Source organism: Mus caroli, chromosome 1 (genome assembly GCF_900094665.2).
Source record: "Mus caroli chromosome 1, CAROLI_EIJ_v1.1, whole genome shotgun sequence".
Classification (NCBI taxonomy): Eukaryota; Metazoa; Chordata; class Mammalia; order Rodentia; family Muridae; genus Mus; species Mus caroli.
Window position 1 is genome coordinate 42,236,246 of NC_034570.1, and position 17,361 is coordinate 42,253,606.

Genomic DNA, 17,361 nt, shown 5'->3' on the forward strand with positions numbered 1-17,361 from the left:
GGAGGAAAGCATTGGAGAACTGCAATAGGCAGCTTTTAAGAAGATTTGAATGACAAAATGAGACCTTGGGACCTGGGGGTCTGAGAGGTGGGGGTGGGGGTGGCAGTCTTGTTGCCATCTTCACATTTTCTCTCAAACTGGGTGGCTCCAGAGCTGCAGTCACTTGATAAATACTGGCTAGAAAAGATTAGGTTAAAAGTTATCATTTGTCCAAGAGGGCCATGGAGAAGTGACTCTATTTTGGGGGGTTAAGTGGGGTGCTCAGAGAAGGCATTCTCAGCTGAGAGGTACAGAAGGGGTACCGTATGATATCTGCTAGCCCTGAAGGTGGCTCTAACAGCCTTTGCCTTCTACTTCAAGAGTTAGTCTAGTGACGACCACTGATGTCAGTGGTGCAAACATCACCATATTTTGATTGCCCTGAGCAGGTAGGTTTTAGGTGACTGTTTGCCCCTGACTTCAAACAGCATTGATAGACATTTCTATTAGTGAAAATTGCCAAATCCCCTCAAAACTACTTTAGTGATTTATTTGGAGGGAGTAAAATAGAGGCCCACTTCTCTAAAGGTTTCTTCTTTCGCTTAAGCTTTTAAGCTTAGACTCTCTGTGTAACCTAAGCTGATGTGGAGGTTACAATCCTCTGGCTCATCCTCCCAAGTCCTGTGATTACCAGGCCAGTGCTATCACACTTAGTCTTCAAGGGTTTTAAGTCTATCAAGTTTCTTGATTCTGAACACATGAGTCGTACTTACATATGGAGGCCCAAATAACATTTCTTTTCATTTACCGTTTGTGGTCATCTTTAAGATAATTGCAGTTATTATAAAATTATTATAATTATAAAATTAAAATAAAATTTTCTGTTTACTAATAAGATGAAAGAATGTGTCAGATATCATTTTAGCAATTTATTCTGTTTAATATGTTGTGCTGAGAACTTGTGTAGAGAAAGAGAAATTGTAAACAAATCTTCCTAACTGATGACACTATACGCCGAAGGTATAGTAGGTAGACATATAGAGAGGGTGTAGGCGAGGGAACGGAGCATGAATGCAAGGCAGGGACTTCAAGGGAGAGGGTCCAGGAAAGGAACTGTGCAGCTAGCGACTGCATTACAGTCTTTGCGTGTTAGGTAGAAACGAAGCTCCTTTGGGTTGGGTTCTGATGAGGTGGCTTTGCTAGTTTGACTTCTCTGGTTATACGCTCTGGGAACTTCTGTTCTGAGGGCATAAATTTGCATTGAGGTTCCTTTCTGGAACAGGAACATTCCTAGGTACTGTGCATAGCATATACTGCATGCCTCTCTGGAGTACCTCAGGGTTGTAAGGCTGCTCTTCACCAGGGCTTTTTGTTCCTATAGCACTGTTCTGGTCAGATTGTTGCTAGCTTTCAGGACTTTCTTTATTCTGAAATCTTAGTATAGGTTAAGTGGATAGGTAGTTTCTCACAGGCCTTTAAGGCCAGATTTCTTCTCAGATGCTATCTCCTGATGCAGTCATGGCATGGTCAGTTTGCCTATCTACTTCCAGATCCAAGTATGTCTTCTCTCAGTTATATATGCAATCTGATATGTCAATATTTCTAGTTATTTTCTTAAGGCTACTTATGCATAGTACTGTGACTAAAGCTTTCATGCAGATATTCCAGAACTGTGTATTTGGGTTCACTTTGGAGTTTTATGTTGTGTATGACACCATGCAAAAAACTGTTTGAGGCCCTCTGTGTGAGAACACTCTCATGTGTTCACAGTAAGTCTTGCAGTGCCTGTTCTAGATCGTTAGGCATGGCTGTACTCCTAACCTGCTCGCCGTCCTTAGCTAGGGTGCAGAGAAGAGGATCACTAAGACTCTCCAGGACGGAGTGCCTGTTTCTCTTTACAGAATCTCTCCTGCATGGCAGAGGGAAACTGCAGGGAAGCAGGCAGGGTGTGTCTGTGGCATTTGAGGTCTACTTATGCCTATATGGTAGACTTTTTGATATGTAGACATTTTAGCACTCTGAAGTAAGGAAAGGAAGTGAGAGTTTTTAGAAGGACATGTCCACATCAGAAGCCACTTGAGTCTGGAGCCTCATTGTTTGGTGACCCTAGCTTCTTTCTCCAAGTCTTAATTGCACTCCTCTGACTCCATCCTTCAACTCCAATCTATTTTCTCTATAAAATTAAGACATGGGAGTCTAAATGATGTGTCCCAGATTTGCATCCTAATTTGTATAGATGAATATAAAACCTTGTGTGTTGGAGAGAGCCTCTTGAGCTGTCCTCTTTCCCTTCAACCTAGTTCTGGCTGCCTGGGAAATCCTGAGACGTGCTACTACTGCTCCTCATTGTGATTGAGCAAAACACATACATCTTTGTAGAAATCTTTGAATCATGATTTGGGGGATAGAACTAATGGGACCTTGTGAAGAGGCTACTTACCTGTTCTTTCAATCCTGATATAAAGTGAGTCAGCTCTAGTTGGTGTCTGTTCTGGCACACTTCCCTAAGCACCTGCTACATTTCAGACTTTGTTCAGGGCTCGCTCCGATCACAGAGGCTTAACAGATGAGCTAAGCCCCGAAGCTAATTTTCTTTTACAACTGTATTTCTTTTTTTTTTTTTTTTTTTGGTTTTTCGAGACAGGGTTTCTCTGTGTAGCCCTGGCTGTCCTGGAACTCACTTTGTAGACCAGGCTGGCCTCGAACTCGGAAATCCGCCTGCCTCTGCCTCCCGAGTGCTGGGATTAAAGGCGTGCGCTATTGAGCACTTTTTAACCACCCCCCCCCCCAAAAAAAAAAAAACCCACGTGTATTTGGGGTCCTAGTTCAAACACCATGTCCTCCACCCCAAATCTCTGATTACTATGGTCAGATCTCCTTGTACCTGTTTAGTATGCTGGGTCTCTCAGCTCAGTGTTGCCTCCCGAATGGCCTCCCTGTGGCCCACCTGGCTAATGTGAAGCTGTGATGTCTGAGCCCTTATGTCCTCTGGACCAAGCAGCTGCACAGCGTCCACAGAGTCAGCCGGTGCAAAGCAGTTTATATTGGAATGTGGAACCGTGAAGGACTTGCTTTTCTGAACAACCTAAACATTTGGGATGTGGGTCTGAGAGCCCAGTGTGTTCTCCAGTTAATAAGAGTTTGGTTAGGAAGTGTCTTTAGACTGACTCTTCTGGGATAAGTCTCCAGGACTCAGTTGCCTGTAATAGGGTCATAGAAGCTAGCTGTGAAGGAGTCGACTTGGAATGAATGGGTAAATAATACATTTAAAGTTCTGGCACATTTGTGCCAAAAATTTGTTTAAACTGTGTTTACCTGGAGCTGGAAAGGCTGTTCCCGTGGATGTGATTATTTTAATGAGAATTGGGAAATAGAAGACGATTGTTAGAATTTCCTTATTGGAAGAGATACTAAAAATACCCAAGGGCTAATTGGCTTTGAATTAAGAGCCCCGGTTGTGTATTTGTTCTTTCCTCCGAGTCATGTGTGTTTTGCTCATTTTTGGAGAGGGGAAATAACATAATTTCCTCCTAGCCCCCATAATTTCCTCTGCTTCCTCCTGACTTCTGGCCTTGCTTCTGGCTTAGGGTTCAGATCTTGCAGTTTTCCACGCTTCCCCAGCCAAAGCCACTTTTTTCCTCTCTGTTTTCTGGATGTACATTGCCATGTTTGTTACCATCACTTGTTGGGCTTTGAGACTTTTTCCTGTTTTTTAGGCCTCCGGAGGGCTTCAGAGTCCCCACTCATCCCCAGTGAGCACACCAGGGACCCTGCCCTTGTAAATGACCTTGCCCCTGCCTCTGCATACACCTGCATGTTAGTGATTAAGGAATGAGACAGGCCACCCATGCTTCACTGCCTTCTCTACAGAAGCAAAGACTGGGAAAGAAGTGAAACTGAGTCTCTTTTGACCTCTTTCCAAGTCCAGGAAGGATGCTGTTATGGAGGAGGACTCTTGCCCTGTGGTAGCATGTTGGTGCCCTAGACTTTAGAACAGATCAAGTTTTCTGAATGTAGTCCTTGGCTGCACATCCGGTTTACCATTAAATTCCAAAATGCTGCTTCCAAGCCACAAAGGCCGAAGTTTCTTCTATATGGCTTTCAAAGCTGAATCCAGTCTTTTTCCTTCCTGGGATGGTTTAGTCTCCCCAAGTCTCTTATCTGCTTCCTGATGCCATCTCCAGCCCTGGCTTTTGCAGTCACTTATGAAAAGAACTATCACTGGTCCAGCCCACCATCTAGCCCCCATCATCGCTGTCTCTGTCTGGTAGAAGGACATGTGTTCATGGTGTTTATTCTGTTGGGTGAGTCTCAGACCAGTCTGTTGAGCCTCAATGAACTGTAGGTCTCCATTATGATTTTGATAATGGGATCCAAAGATTTTGCATATGACCCTAGACATTTTTGTACTAAGGGCATTGTAATAAAAATTTCTAAGATCTCAAAAGAAGAACACCCATTTAATTAATTAATTAATTAGTTAATTAATTAATTTTAGTGCTGGCAGTTGAACCTAGGGCCTCATGCATGCTAAGCAAGCTATCTACCTCTGAATTAATACTCTTAGTCAAGTTGGATTGTTTTTTGGTAACCAGCATGTGAACTTTTAAGATAGAAAGCATTGCTTACTAAATCCAGTGCTCAATTATGAGAGTGTGCAGTCAAGTCATGTGGGGATTTTTTTTATGCCTTGAAATATAACCCATGTGACCTACTGTGATTCTGTCCTCTTAGTGGTCACACCTGACTGTAAAGATTAACATTTATTTTTGAGTGACAAGATAACATGAAATCTGTGAACACTGAGGTTAATGGGTGTGGTGATGGGAGGGTGTTTTCTGGATGCCAGCATGGGTCTAAAGGAAGACGCCTCGAGCCGTGTGCCGTGTCCTGCTCTGAAGCTGGACCTTTAATCTTTCATTTCGTGTTCTGCCCTTGTCAGTACAGAACAGATGTCTTCATTTGACGCATTATAGTGATATTGTGTCTATTTGGTGGCCAGTAGAGACACAACTTTTCCAGCTAGAATGCAGCCCAAAGAATGTTTAGGCTATGAATGTATATGAACTTAGGAGTTAAATGAGCTAAAATACTTTAGAAAATTATAGATATAGATCATTTAAAAATATATTTTAGTGCCACTGTGTTTTGTTGTCCTGCGGTATGATACTTTTCTTCTATTGGGGTGGCAGTTTGGGGCTTTCTCTGAGTTTAGATGTAGAAAAGGGAAGGTATAGTTGTTATATAAAAAAAAATCAAAACAAACAAAAGCAGTTCTTTTAAAAATATAATTCCTGTGGGCAGCATGTCTTGACTCATTCTTTTGTATCCTTTCTCACATGCCATGCGGTTGACTCAGTTTACCTTCTGTGTTTGTTTGAGACAGGGTTTCATGTTGCTGCAGGCAGTCCTTGAACTCTCTGTGCACAGGAGGATGGCCTTGAGCTGATCCTGCTGTCTTCACCTCTTGCGTGGCTGTGCTGGCATAGGCCATAGTGCAGTAAAAACTGTCCAAAGCAACAGTATTAACACCGTAAGGATGAAGCTGTCCCATAAGGGTATAAGGTGGTAGAGTGACCGTCTCGTGGATGGTTGGTTTATGTAGTGCTGGGAATCCAATTCCGGGATGCATGCTTTTTTAAATCTTTATTATTTTTTTGTTATTCATTTCTCTTCTATTCCAACAGTGGCTTCCCCTCCTTCCCCTCCCCCCCCACCCCCACATCCTTTCTCTTCCATATTCCTCCCCTCCTCAGAAAAGAGCAGAGTCCCAGGGACATGAACCAAATGGAATAAAACTACAATAAGACTAGGCACATATCATCACATCAAGGCTGGACAAGGCAACACAGTAGGAGGAAAAGGGTCCCTAAGTGGGCAAAAGAGTCAGGGGAAGCCCCCATTCTGCTTCCACTGTTAACGATTCCCACAATAACACCAAGCTACTCAGCCATAATATATACGCAGAGGACCTAGGTCAGACCCATGCAGGCTCCCTGGTCTCTCACGTTCTCATGAGTCCTGGTTGGTTGATCTGTGGGCTGTATTCTCATAGTGTGTCCCTGACCCCTCTGGCTCTTCCTCTTGCTCCTCTGCAGGACTTCCAGCCTCAGCCTAATGTTTGGCTGTGGTCCTTTGCATCTGTTCCCATCAGTTGCTGGATGAAGTCTCTCTGGTCTCTTTGAGGATGATGCTAGGCTCTGGTCCCAGCACACTCTGCAGGCAGGACAGCTGTTGGTTGAAGGGTCTTATGGCTGAGTTGATGTCCCAGACCCCCCACTTTGGACTTTGCCTGGTTACAGAAGATGGCCAGGAGTCTTTGCTTGGGTTACTCTCAGATTCCATGGAGTTTCTTTTGCCCTCAGTCGCCATCTGTAGGGCCATGCTCTTGTCCGGCAAGCACACCCAGCTGAGCCGCCCCCACCCCTCAGTTATTGTTCTCTGTTCCTTCTGGTTTTGTTTTTCTTTTTTCTTACCCAGGTTTTAAAGAAAATAATTTTTGAAAATTCTGGTTGTAACTTGGCATTATTTTGAGGTTTGGGGATTTGTGATAGACCTCCTTAAACTCTGAGAGTCGCAAACTCAGTGTTACAGTGCCATGCTAGAGGACACTGTGCTGAGGCCCCCCCACCCTACACCTGCCTCAGACCTGCCCTTGTGCTGAGGCCCCCACACCCCACACCTGCCCTTTCCTTCCTTTTCACTTCATCCTGGACATTTTGCCTCTCCTCATTTCTTTTGAGGGAGGCTTACTTTGATCTTTGTCTCTTCTTGCGCTGAAGCTTGGATTGTTAGGCCGCTAACCAGGGTAGCTATGAGGAAACACCTTCATATACTTAACAGTCTTGCACTGTAAGGTCAGAAATGTTTACCCTCTTGGGAAAATCACCTTGTTATAAATCAGTGTTCCAACTGTCCACCAGATTCATTCTAGCACATCATAAGGGACAGCCTCAACTTTACAGTGTTGGCACTTTTGCCTTTAACAGTTTAATTGCACTTTGGCCTATGCCAAGTCAGCCATACGGAATTAACTTCTTTGTAGAATGTAGTTATCTACAAAGTACTTTACAAGGAAGCCAACTTAGGGACTCTTCCTCAGAAAACAGAACCCCCAAGTTTCTCCTTTTCCTTGTCTTTTAAGTCTTCTTGTAGTCTGCCTTGCATCTTGATCAGGCTGAAAATGAAGTTAGATTTAGCAGATGGACCTTAGGCATTTTTAAGTAAATTTTTGTGTGTGTGTGTGGGGGGAGGTAACTTAGTTTAGAAACACTGAGATGTCAGAGCTGAACTAGAGTTAGAAAGGGAAAGAGACCATCGAGATTTTAGTTCTAGAAGAGAATGTTGAGTCTGAGCTATTTGAAGATGGCTGCGTTGAGAAGGGGAATTCCCTAGGGTTGGTTGAAATACTCTGGGATTCAGGATCACATGGAGGGGGGTGGGGGTGCCAGTTTGAGAGCCTTGGAGGATGAGCATTTGAAACTGGATGGTGCATTTATCTGAGTTCAGGAGATTTTTCTGAAACAGATTCTATTCTGTTAAACCCTAGTTAAGGGAGCCATCCAACTGCAAGTGCTCGGAACAGACTGGGTGTGTTTTCCAGCCACCCATTTGGGCAGAGCTGGAGACACTGAAACCTGGGCTACTCTTGGGCATCGGTGCCTGGGTATCGGTGGTGTCATGGTGAAGCGAGTAGCCCAGTCTTCTTTTCTGCTCTGCACTTGAGGTGAAACAAACTTGGCAAGGAAATGGCAGGGTGGAGAGCAGAGAGTGTGGAGAAGGAAGCCCCGCCATTCCCCTGATGACCATGTGGGCAACACCACTATGATTAGCACTCTCGAGTAGAAATAAGGCAGAGGAAGGACATAAATACCAGCTGGGCTCTTTGCAGCATGCAACCCCACCATTCTACCCTCGCAGAAAATGACAGATGAGCCCCAAACCAAACTTTTGAAACGGAATCATGGTAATAGTCAGAGCTGTTTCAAAATGCACAGTGGAGGATGGTATCTTGGTGCTTGCTGGGCAAAGTTTGGTGCTCAGGAAGCAGCTGGGTAGCTGATCTCAAAGTCTTGGGAATACCAGGTTGCCCTCATTCCTAAGGTTCAGCTGCTTTTCTTGGGGTCTGGCAGAAATCATGCTTTTTCCCTGTGCTATCATCGTTCAGTCATAATGGCTCATCCTTGTGTGTGGTAAATAATGCTGACACGTCACAGAATAATGAGAAGCATGTGGATCATGACTGCTTTTAGCTGAAACTTCCCTAGGATTTATTTAGGTTCTTTAATTATAGAGAGGTTGGGAGGCCTGGCATATGGCTTTAGTTTATAAACGGTGGCCTTGGGGATGGGTGTGTGTAGAGTTGCCAGGGAGGAAGAGGAGTACGTCCAAAAGGGAGATTGTGTTCTTTGGGGGCATTCTTTTGGTCATTTAAAGAAGTGGAGCTCTGTGTCTGTAAGAGTTAAGAGCGGTGGCGTTATTGTGACTTGAGGTGGGTGTGTCTTAGAGCAAGACAGCTTTTAAAGTGCTCAAATATTTTGGTACATTTTCATGGCAGTTAGAAATCAGTCACTTTCAAGAATCTTAAAAAAAGAAACATCCCTTTTGTGCTTTTTATCTGTGCTGAAATTACGCCTGCCATTTGATGAATCGAGTCCTTAAGCAGTTAAGTACTGTTGGTTTTCTGTATCCATGGACTCAAGCAACCTTGGATCAAAAATACCAAGAAAGCACATTATGTGTGCGCTGAACATGTGCGGACGTCTCCCTTCGCCATTCTTACATATTACAGCTATTTGTAGCACTAGGATTGGAGGAAGCGTTGTAGTCCTCCAGAGACGGTTTAAAGTATTCCAGGAGCTGTGCAGGGGTTATTTGGAAATACAACATCACTTTATATAAGGGGGCTTGAACATCCACCATTTGGGTAGCCAGGGAGAGTCGGGAAGAGGAATGTCAGAAGATGCTGGGAGAAAAAAATTCTTCATAGGTACCAAGGGATAATTATACTCCTGTTTGGTCAGACAGAAAAAAGTAAGTGTTCAGCTTTGGTGTTTTGCCCACAGTAAACCCCTGGCAGAATTACTTAGTCATTTCCCCCAACGTTTTATGTGTGTGCATCTATGGGCCAAATGCTGTTATTCTTGTTTGAAGTAATTTTTCATTATTTGGTGCTCAAATAATATTATAGAAACAAAGCTAAATCCAGTCCTGGAACCACCTGCATTCAACAATCCAAGAGAATATTCAGTAAATCTGTGTGGTTGGAAAACTTCTTATGTAGTCACTGTAATATACTTTTCCCGCCTTGCATGCCAAACAAGACGATGTAAGTGACGTCTCTGAACTATTAACTGCAAGTTGGAGCTGTGGGAGGGGAGACAGGTGAGGAGGAAAGTCTAAGCAATCCTTTCCTCTCGTGCATGAAGGTCACAGAGAGAATGGGACTGGATATTTATGTGTTTTATGAAGCTCACTCCCGCATTGTTAGAGACAGTGCACGCATGCATTCATCCTGTCTTGCACTGGTCATGTTACATATTAGATTTAAAGCTGTGTACATAACACAGGGATTAATTGGCTAGAAAGTCTCTACCACGCAGGAGCTTATATTGTGGAAGGGGATAATAACGCCTGCTTCTCTTTACTTTTAATCATACATTTATTCAACAGTATGCTTAGTTTACTTATTACATGCAAGGCCACAGCTAAGTCAACCTGAAGGTTACAAAGTAAGAGCGGTTCGCCTCTGGTACCACACAACAGTCTAGCAGGAGATAAGATATGGAAGCTTAGACTATGTTTGAACTCCTCTGTGCCTAGCCTCCCTGCCTCCAGCTTGCTTTCTCCAGGCTCCACTGTCACATTGTGACCCAGCCAAAGTCAGAGGCTGGGTCAGTGGTCTCTGTCATTTCATTTTGGCGGTATGAAGGTACATCCTTGTTTGTGCCAGTCTTGTGAGATTTAAAATGAGTAACATTCTAGTAAATGGAGCTGTTCCTAGCTCCCAGTCCTGCCTTTTCCACTCCCACGTATATTCATTCCTGCAGCAAGACACCTCAGCATGTGTTTGTTCCTTATTGGGACCCTGTGAAGTCCTTCTCAGGTCCCCTTCCATATGCCCTCCAGCATCATGGAAGTGCCCCTGAAGCCTGTGTCAGCCTGCTTCCCTGCTGGTCTGGCCTTTGTTTATGCTCAGAAGCTCTTTGCCTTGCAAATTCATTCTCTGGAACTAATTTTCCACCTCTTAGAATTTCTCTTCTCCGACTCCAGTCCCTACCCTCTTGGGTCGCTGTCTTGCTTGGCGCTGCTCTCCACATTATCAGGAGGCATGAGCTGTTCATGTTTGTTTCTTCTTTGCTTTCCACTTAGAACTCACAAAAGAGGCTGAATATTTTATATTCCCAGCTTGTTTTTGACACACTTTCAGTAAAGTAATGTCAACTCTCAGTAAATAATGTATTAACAAATGAGAAGTAGAAACTTGGCAAAAGTATTTATCATATTGCTCAGAGTTTTTTCTTTTCTTTTTCAATGAAAGAGGACATTTATCTTGTTAGTAAAACTCAAGGAGGGACAGACCAACAGGAGGACTAGCCTCAGTGTCTTGATAGGGGAGTTCTGTTATCATAAGGTAAGATGAGAAGTTGAGCGCCAGGCAGTGGCCAAGAACCTTGGTGAACTCCACATAGCCAGTGGGTCTTAAGTTCCATCTTGGATTGTGAAGTTCATAGTAGTCACAACTGGGTGGTATTTGAATGTGTCTTGCTAATGTTTGGGAAAAAATATTTTTTATTATTATGTTGATGCTTCCATAAATTGATAATGCTTTCTCATTATTTCTAAATGCTTGAGTGTTGCCCTGAACAATACAATCTCAATATTACCCAGGTGTGGACATGGCAATGTGACATCTTCTCCTTGGCTCTCTGAATTACCTAGATTTTAATAGAAACACTTGTACTCGCGGGTGTGCACACACCCACACGTGCAGGAGAGATAAATCAAATTTCACTTTAAACTAAATAAATCAGTGTTATTTGCTTAGTAGAGAATTCATGGGGAAAGGTAAGTGGGCCAGAAAGGATGGATATATTGACTTGTTTATTTTAAAAGTTGGCAAGAAATAAAATGCGATGATTTACCTGTGCTTCGAAGCAAATCCCAGAGGCCCTTAGAATACCCAGAGGTACCCGATGAGCATATATTAACCAGCTGAATCCTCCCACATTTTTTTCTTGTAGCTTTGCTTTGTCGGATGAAGCATACAGATCCCTCCGTGATCAAGATAAAGATCAATGCATTCTCATTACTGGGGAGAGTGGAGCAGGAAAAACAGGTGAGACCACCACCCAACTGACCTTGTCCTCTCTGGAAGGAGATGCTGCTGAATGGCAGTAGGAAAGGAGCCAGGTGTCCACAGCTGCTGTGGCAGGGGCTGATGCCCACAGTTGGTGTTCTGTGGACAGCATGTCTTGATGGAGGAGGGGTCAAGGCACGATCAGAGTGCCATCCAGTGTAAGTCCCAGCACTGTTTCTCAATCCCCCAGAGCTGCGACCCTTTAATACAGCTCCTCCCAACCATGAAGTTATTTTCATTACTATGGAATTTTGCTACTGTTAGGAATATCAATGTAAATATATGATGTGCAACTCCTGTGAAAGGGTCATTTGATCCTCTTTTCCCCAACACCAAAGGGTTTGTAACCCACAGGTAGAGGATCACTGCTCTAGAGTCTTTTGATCCTAAAGAACTGAGATTATGTAGATGTTGACCCATGCGTGCAAGGGCAGGCTGTGCTTCTAATAAAAGGATTTCAGTGTGGTCCTGAATGAGGAAATGGTTTTATTCTGGAAAGACTTGGAAATACTATTCTCTGTACCCAAACTCGGAAAGGATAAAACTGTAGCAGACATTAGTTTTGTTTGTTTGTTAAAACAGAAGGGCAAAGGGGTTTGGGGTAGGGTGGGATTTTCATGTTTCTCTGTAAAATGCTTACAGGTAAGACTCTCATAACTGGCCTTCCTCTGAGTATGCAGAAATGTGGCTGGGTTTCCATCTTGTATGTAATTTTAGTGACTAGACTTAACACTTTCTGAGTCCTCATTGATCAAGAAAAGAAACTTTCCCACAATTGTGCGGCCACTTGAGTCCATCTTAGCTCAGCCTTGAAAGCTTTCCTCTCAGCTTCAGGATGGCTTTTCTTGTATCTGACTCCCTGCACCCCTTACTCACAGCCCCCTGTAATGAACAGGGAAATGTAAGATAAGTGACCAGCTTCTTTCCTTGAGCCCTCTGGAGACATACTGCACGGATTCTTTGGGTGTGGGTGCTGAAAGGGCAGATATGCAGGAACCCCCAAGTCGCACAAGCGTAGTGTCATAGGTTGGAAGAGATTTTAGTCATAGGCCATCCCATGTAAAATCCTCCACATGGGCAGCCAAACGCCTTGTGGTGATGGGACACTTTTAATACTGTATTTGACTTAACAGGTTCAACTAGTAAGTTTTTCTTCACCTACCTCTGTCTCCCAAGTGCTAGGATTTCAGTGTTCACTGCCATACCCAGCCTCAAGCTAGCATTGGTGGACAAGATTATTTCAAACCTACATGAAAAATCATCTATAAAACAAACAAACAAAACTCATATTTTTGTTGTTCTTGTTCTGATTGAACTTTTGAGGAACTGGCACATCCTTGTTTTGCCTTTTCTCAGAGTTACTATCATATTTGGGCAGTAGTTATTTTACTCTGCGCGTTTGAGGAGAAATTGAAACACAAAATGGCTCAGTAGTTTTCCTGAACATCTCTGTTCCATTTACTGTTGCTGCGATAAAAATACCTTAAGGGAGAAAGGGTTTATTTTAGCTCAGATTTCCGGGTTATAGTCCATCATAACAGGGAAGTCCTGGGAGCTTGAGAGAACTGGTTATCTTATATCCACAGAGATATAGTTCATGACTGTGTTCTCTTGCCTTCTCCGCTTGCTTAGGGAATGGTACCACCCACAGTGGGCATATTTTTCTATCTCAGTTAACATAAGACAGTCTCTCAGAGATGTAGCCCCAGCCAACCTGCTCCAGACAATCCATTGACAGTCTTTTCTCCTTGTGATTCTACAGTACCAAACCTCTACACTAAATGTCTACAGTGAGTTACAGCAGGGCTGGGATTTTTGAATGTAGGTAATATAGTTTTAGAGTTCTGAGTTTTATCTCCAATCTGTTTTTAAACCTGAATCTTTTTGTCTTGGTACTTCTTTTTGAGCACTGAACTAATATAATATTACCCCTTGGGTAGGTCCCCCTCTCCTCGTTTCTGCAGTCTTTTAAAAGGAGGAATTATGTTTTCTGTCTATGTGTAGCCAAGCGATTAAATGAATCTCATTGTTCAATTTGAGAAGCTAGCCTCATGTCTATATTTGAATAATTGTACCAGTTCTCCTAGAAATTGCCCAGAGTTAGCTATTTTAGTTATTTATAAGGTCAATTGTAGAAGTTAATTGATTGATTTGCTTAGTGTTGGACATCTTCCTCTCTCTGTAGTCTCTCCTTAAGTAGTTTCAGGTTCTAATTAATCGAATGTCCTCTGCATTTGTACTTGCACTGGCATTGCTTATTTAATCTTTGAACTGATATATGTCATTTCTACAGGATAAGTGCACCTGAACGGTTCTGACCCATCTCAAACTAGCCAGATGTAGAATAGATTTGGTTTTCCTTTTCTCCTTACCGTTCTGACTTCAGTGAATTAGACCATATTGTGCCATAACCTTGTTCTGGAGGTATACCTATCAGTATTTTTAATACCATCTTCTCCTGTACCTTACATTCAGGTCCATGTCTATTCCCATCAGTCTGTCTCAGGAAAATACCGCATACAAGGTTGTTCTTCCTTTCTTTTTGTTCACATGGAGCCTCGAGTCCAAGCTGCCAGCTGTGATTTCCCTAGTCCTAGTCATAGCCATTCTAAGGAGTCTCTTGTTCCCTTCGTTTACCCCAATCTCTCTTATAAACATTGTTTCTTGGCTGTTTAGAATATGGGAACTTTAACCTGAAGAGTCTCCGTGGGGGGATGACTTGCTCTTTATGTGTTGCTTCTAATTCTTTCACACAAGACGAAGTTAATTCCTAGAAGCTACCACAGTATCCTGTCTCTTTAGGATGGCCAGTGTAAGTGGTGGTGAACAACACAGAGCTATTGTTGATGTGATTGCTTATTTATTTCTATAGCTTTAAAAGCATAAGACACTTTCGTGTGGCATGCTGGTTTAGTTGCTTGTTGTCTTTATCTGGTGGTGAGGTAGCCCTTACAGCAGGGGTCTGTAATCTAGCTATAACTCATGCCTCTCTCTTTCTCTCTCTCTCTCTCTCATCTTGTCCTTTTTGATTATGTCCGGCAGGCCACCTGTTCATTTCTCAGAGCTTCCTTTCTATTTTCTCTTGGAAGGAGTTCTTTATTCAGTTTTCTTTGTGACTAATGCCTTAAAAAAAAAAAAAGTATTCCGACTATATCACTTTGTTCTTAAGTGAGTCATTTGGAAGTGGGCTGTGGTCACTTCAGTCGGTCCTGGCCACCTCTTCACCTCCTTTGAGCATATTTCTAAGATGTCAGCAGTCTCTTAATTAGCCCCAGCAATGTAGGGCATCCTTCACAGAACTGTTAACTTTGCCACGTGTTCCTGAAGCCAGCTTCCATCTCTTGGTAGGCTTGTGACTCTTTTAAGACACAGAGCAGAGGTGGATGGTGCTGCTTCATTCAGAAGATTGCTGTTCACACTTTCTGAGAAGAAGAAAAAGAGCAGAAGAAAACCACCTCATCCCATCAGCCGAGCGCCTCGTTGCATGGGGCTCTTTCTTTGTTCTCACGATTTTGTTGTTCTTGTTCTAATTGAACTTTTGAGGGACTCTTGTGCTTTTCTGCTTAGTAGCTGCCATCTTGGCTTCATGGCCTTGACTGTCACCTTTAGTCCTTCCATTTCTGCTCTCCTGGATGGATTTCTTCCTAAGGTTCTGGAAACAGAGTGTGGCTTTGCAGGACTGTCATATTTGCAGCACACAACATAGGTGCTGCTCAGCCAGAAGCTGGTATTACTAAAACAAAGGAGACGTAGAAACACATGGACTCTAATAATTCACATTAGCACCCATATACAAAACAGACTATCACAACTACACCTCTGGGAAACCTCCTGGCATGGAGTGGTAGGTAGGCTGGCTGGCTTTCCGCAGGACGGGTCCTTGGATCATCTTTTAACATTGCCCTGAGGTTACTGGAAGCATATGGCCTGTTTTTGAGGTGTTGAGCTTCAGCTGTCCATTATCACCAACCTTGTGGTGTGGAGAGGTGGCTCTGTACTCCAGAGCAGCTGGTGTCCATACCCACTCAGCTGCACTCTTGGTAGGCGCTAACTTCTAAGCCCCTTTCTCATGGATCTTACTGGTATCTCCTTACACCCAGTCCCTGTGGAGACCCAGGTTGTGGTGGTCTTTGTATCTTTCTCTGTGTTTCTATATTCTCAAAACTGGTCATAGAAAAGTTGCCTCCAGTTTGAGTATGATGTTAAGTTGTTACTAGACTCTAAAATGCAGTAAAGCCCCGGGGTTTGTGTGTGTTTAAAAGTTTCTGTTTCATGGAATTATTTATGAAAAATGAAATGATAGAAATTAAATATAGAGATTGCATTATGAGGAATTTGGGAAGGAGAAGAGAAGCCCAATTACATTTGAAATCATCATATTCACAAGTTTAATAATTTTAGTTCTACACACATGCAGCCATTTAACTTTTGTTAGTAGGTACACAGCACGGAATAGAATTGCCATGTACAAAGAGTCTAGAATGTACATTATATAAAGTGTTTTCATTTAGAATCTATACTTAGTAGTTTAGAGAGAACTGCCATGCAGTGTCAGAGGGCTTATTTTATATGAAGTAATTAATTTAACTGGGCCATAAAACCCCCTTGGCAGATGATGATGTTATTCGTCGTAAACACCGGAGATGCTCTCATGCTACTGGGTCATATAATATGGGCTTTTAGGGAGAGGCATGAACTCTTTGAGTGCTTTGGGGGTGCTGTTTAATTCATCACTGCTGTGCTAAATAAAAAATTCATCATGCCTTTTAAAAGTGCCCAGCTATTTCTAGGCAGGGAACTTGGAGTTCACTCCTGTGGATTCAGATCCTTCGTGGCAGACTATTCAAGCTTCAGGAGGCAGCACATGATGGAGCCATCAGATCAGAACACCTCCCAGGACATAGGTACATTCTGCACCTGAAACCACTGTCCTGACAGAAGCAAGCATTCAAAGTTACTCAGTTGCTGGCTTTACAGTTCCATCAGGTTCTAGGAAACCATCAGCTGTCTGCTCACAGAGTTCTGGAGCCTGTCTTGCTCATCAAGACCTTTGGGTCTAAACCCCTAAATGACCTGGGTCCAGTTATATGTGTGATAGCTCTTGGACTGCAGCCATGAGGCTCTGACTTAAGCATTGAAAACACCATGCTGGAAAAGCACAACTAAGCAGGCTCAGGGCCAAGATGCACCACGCTCTGTTCTGCCTCTTGCTGACACATGTATTTTATATGAATCACCACAGAGTCTGTGGCTCTCTCAAGAGATTTTATTTCAGTGAAAATGTTACAAGGCATACTCCTCTTGTAGTAAAGCCTAAATCTCTCTTTCTCTTCCTTTTCTATGTTTTATTTACTTGTGTGTGTGTGTGTGTGTGTGTGTGTGTGTGTGTGACACGTGTGTCATGTCACACATGTGTAGGTCAGAGAATAACTAGTGAGGATTGAGTCTTCTTCCACATGTGTATCACATGTAGCAAACTCTGGTTACTTGGCTTGGCTGCAGGCACCTTTAAGCTGTTTTGCTGACCCCATGACTGTATTTCTTATCAAAAAAAAAAATTCTTGTCTTTTGTTTTCATTGATGTATTTCCTGTCTGGTTAGTTTAGATATGCTGTAGCTGGGTTGTGAAGCCCTGGGGACTCTGAAGGAGATGTCTTTCTAAGTAGCAGAAAGTTCGTTTCAATGAACATGGCTTCATTGGTGGAGCTGTTCTTACTTGTTTGTTTGCTTGTTTGCTTGCTTATTAAGACAGGATCTCACTATATAGCCCTGGTTGTCCTGGAAGACTGGTCTTGAACTCAGAGTTACTTGCTTCAGTCTCCTGAGTACTGGAATTAAAAGTGTGCACCACCACCTGGCAGGCATTCATACTCTTAATGTCTCTCAAACGCCAGACCTTTGTAACAGCTGGGTCTTGAAAATTTAATCAGGAGGACAGAGAGGTAGATAAATATATCAGAACCCCATCCCCAACTCTGTGTGTGTGTGTGTGGTGTGTGTGTGTGTGTGTGTGGTGTGTGTGT

General features: G+C 43.1%; 1 protein-coding gene across 3 annotated transcripts in view; it reads left to right on the forward strand.

Annotated features, from left to right (window-relative positions):
• Nucleotides 1–17,361, forward strand: part of Myo1b (myosin IB) — a 136,569-nt gene that overhangs the window by 35,617 nt on the left and 83,591 nt on the right. For all 3 annotated transcript variants that reach the window (XM_021176586.2, XM_021176602.2, XM_021176619.2), the window contains exon 4: nt 11,223–11,317. In XM_021176586.2, coding sequence (XP_021032245.1) covers nt 11,223–11,317 — 95 coding nt within the window. The remainder of the gene's footprint in view (nt 1–11,222; nt 11,318–17,361) is intronic.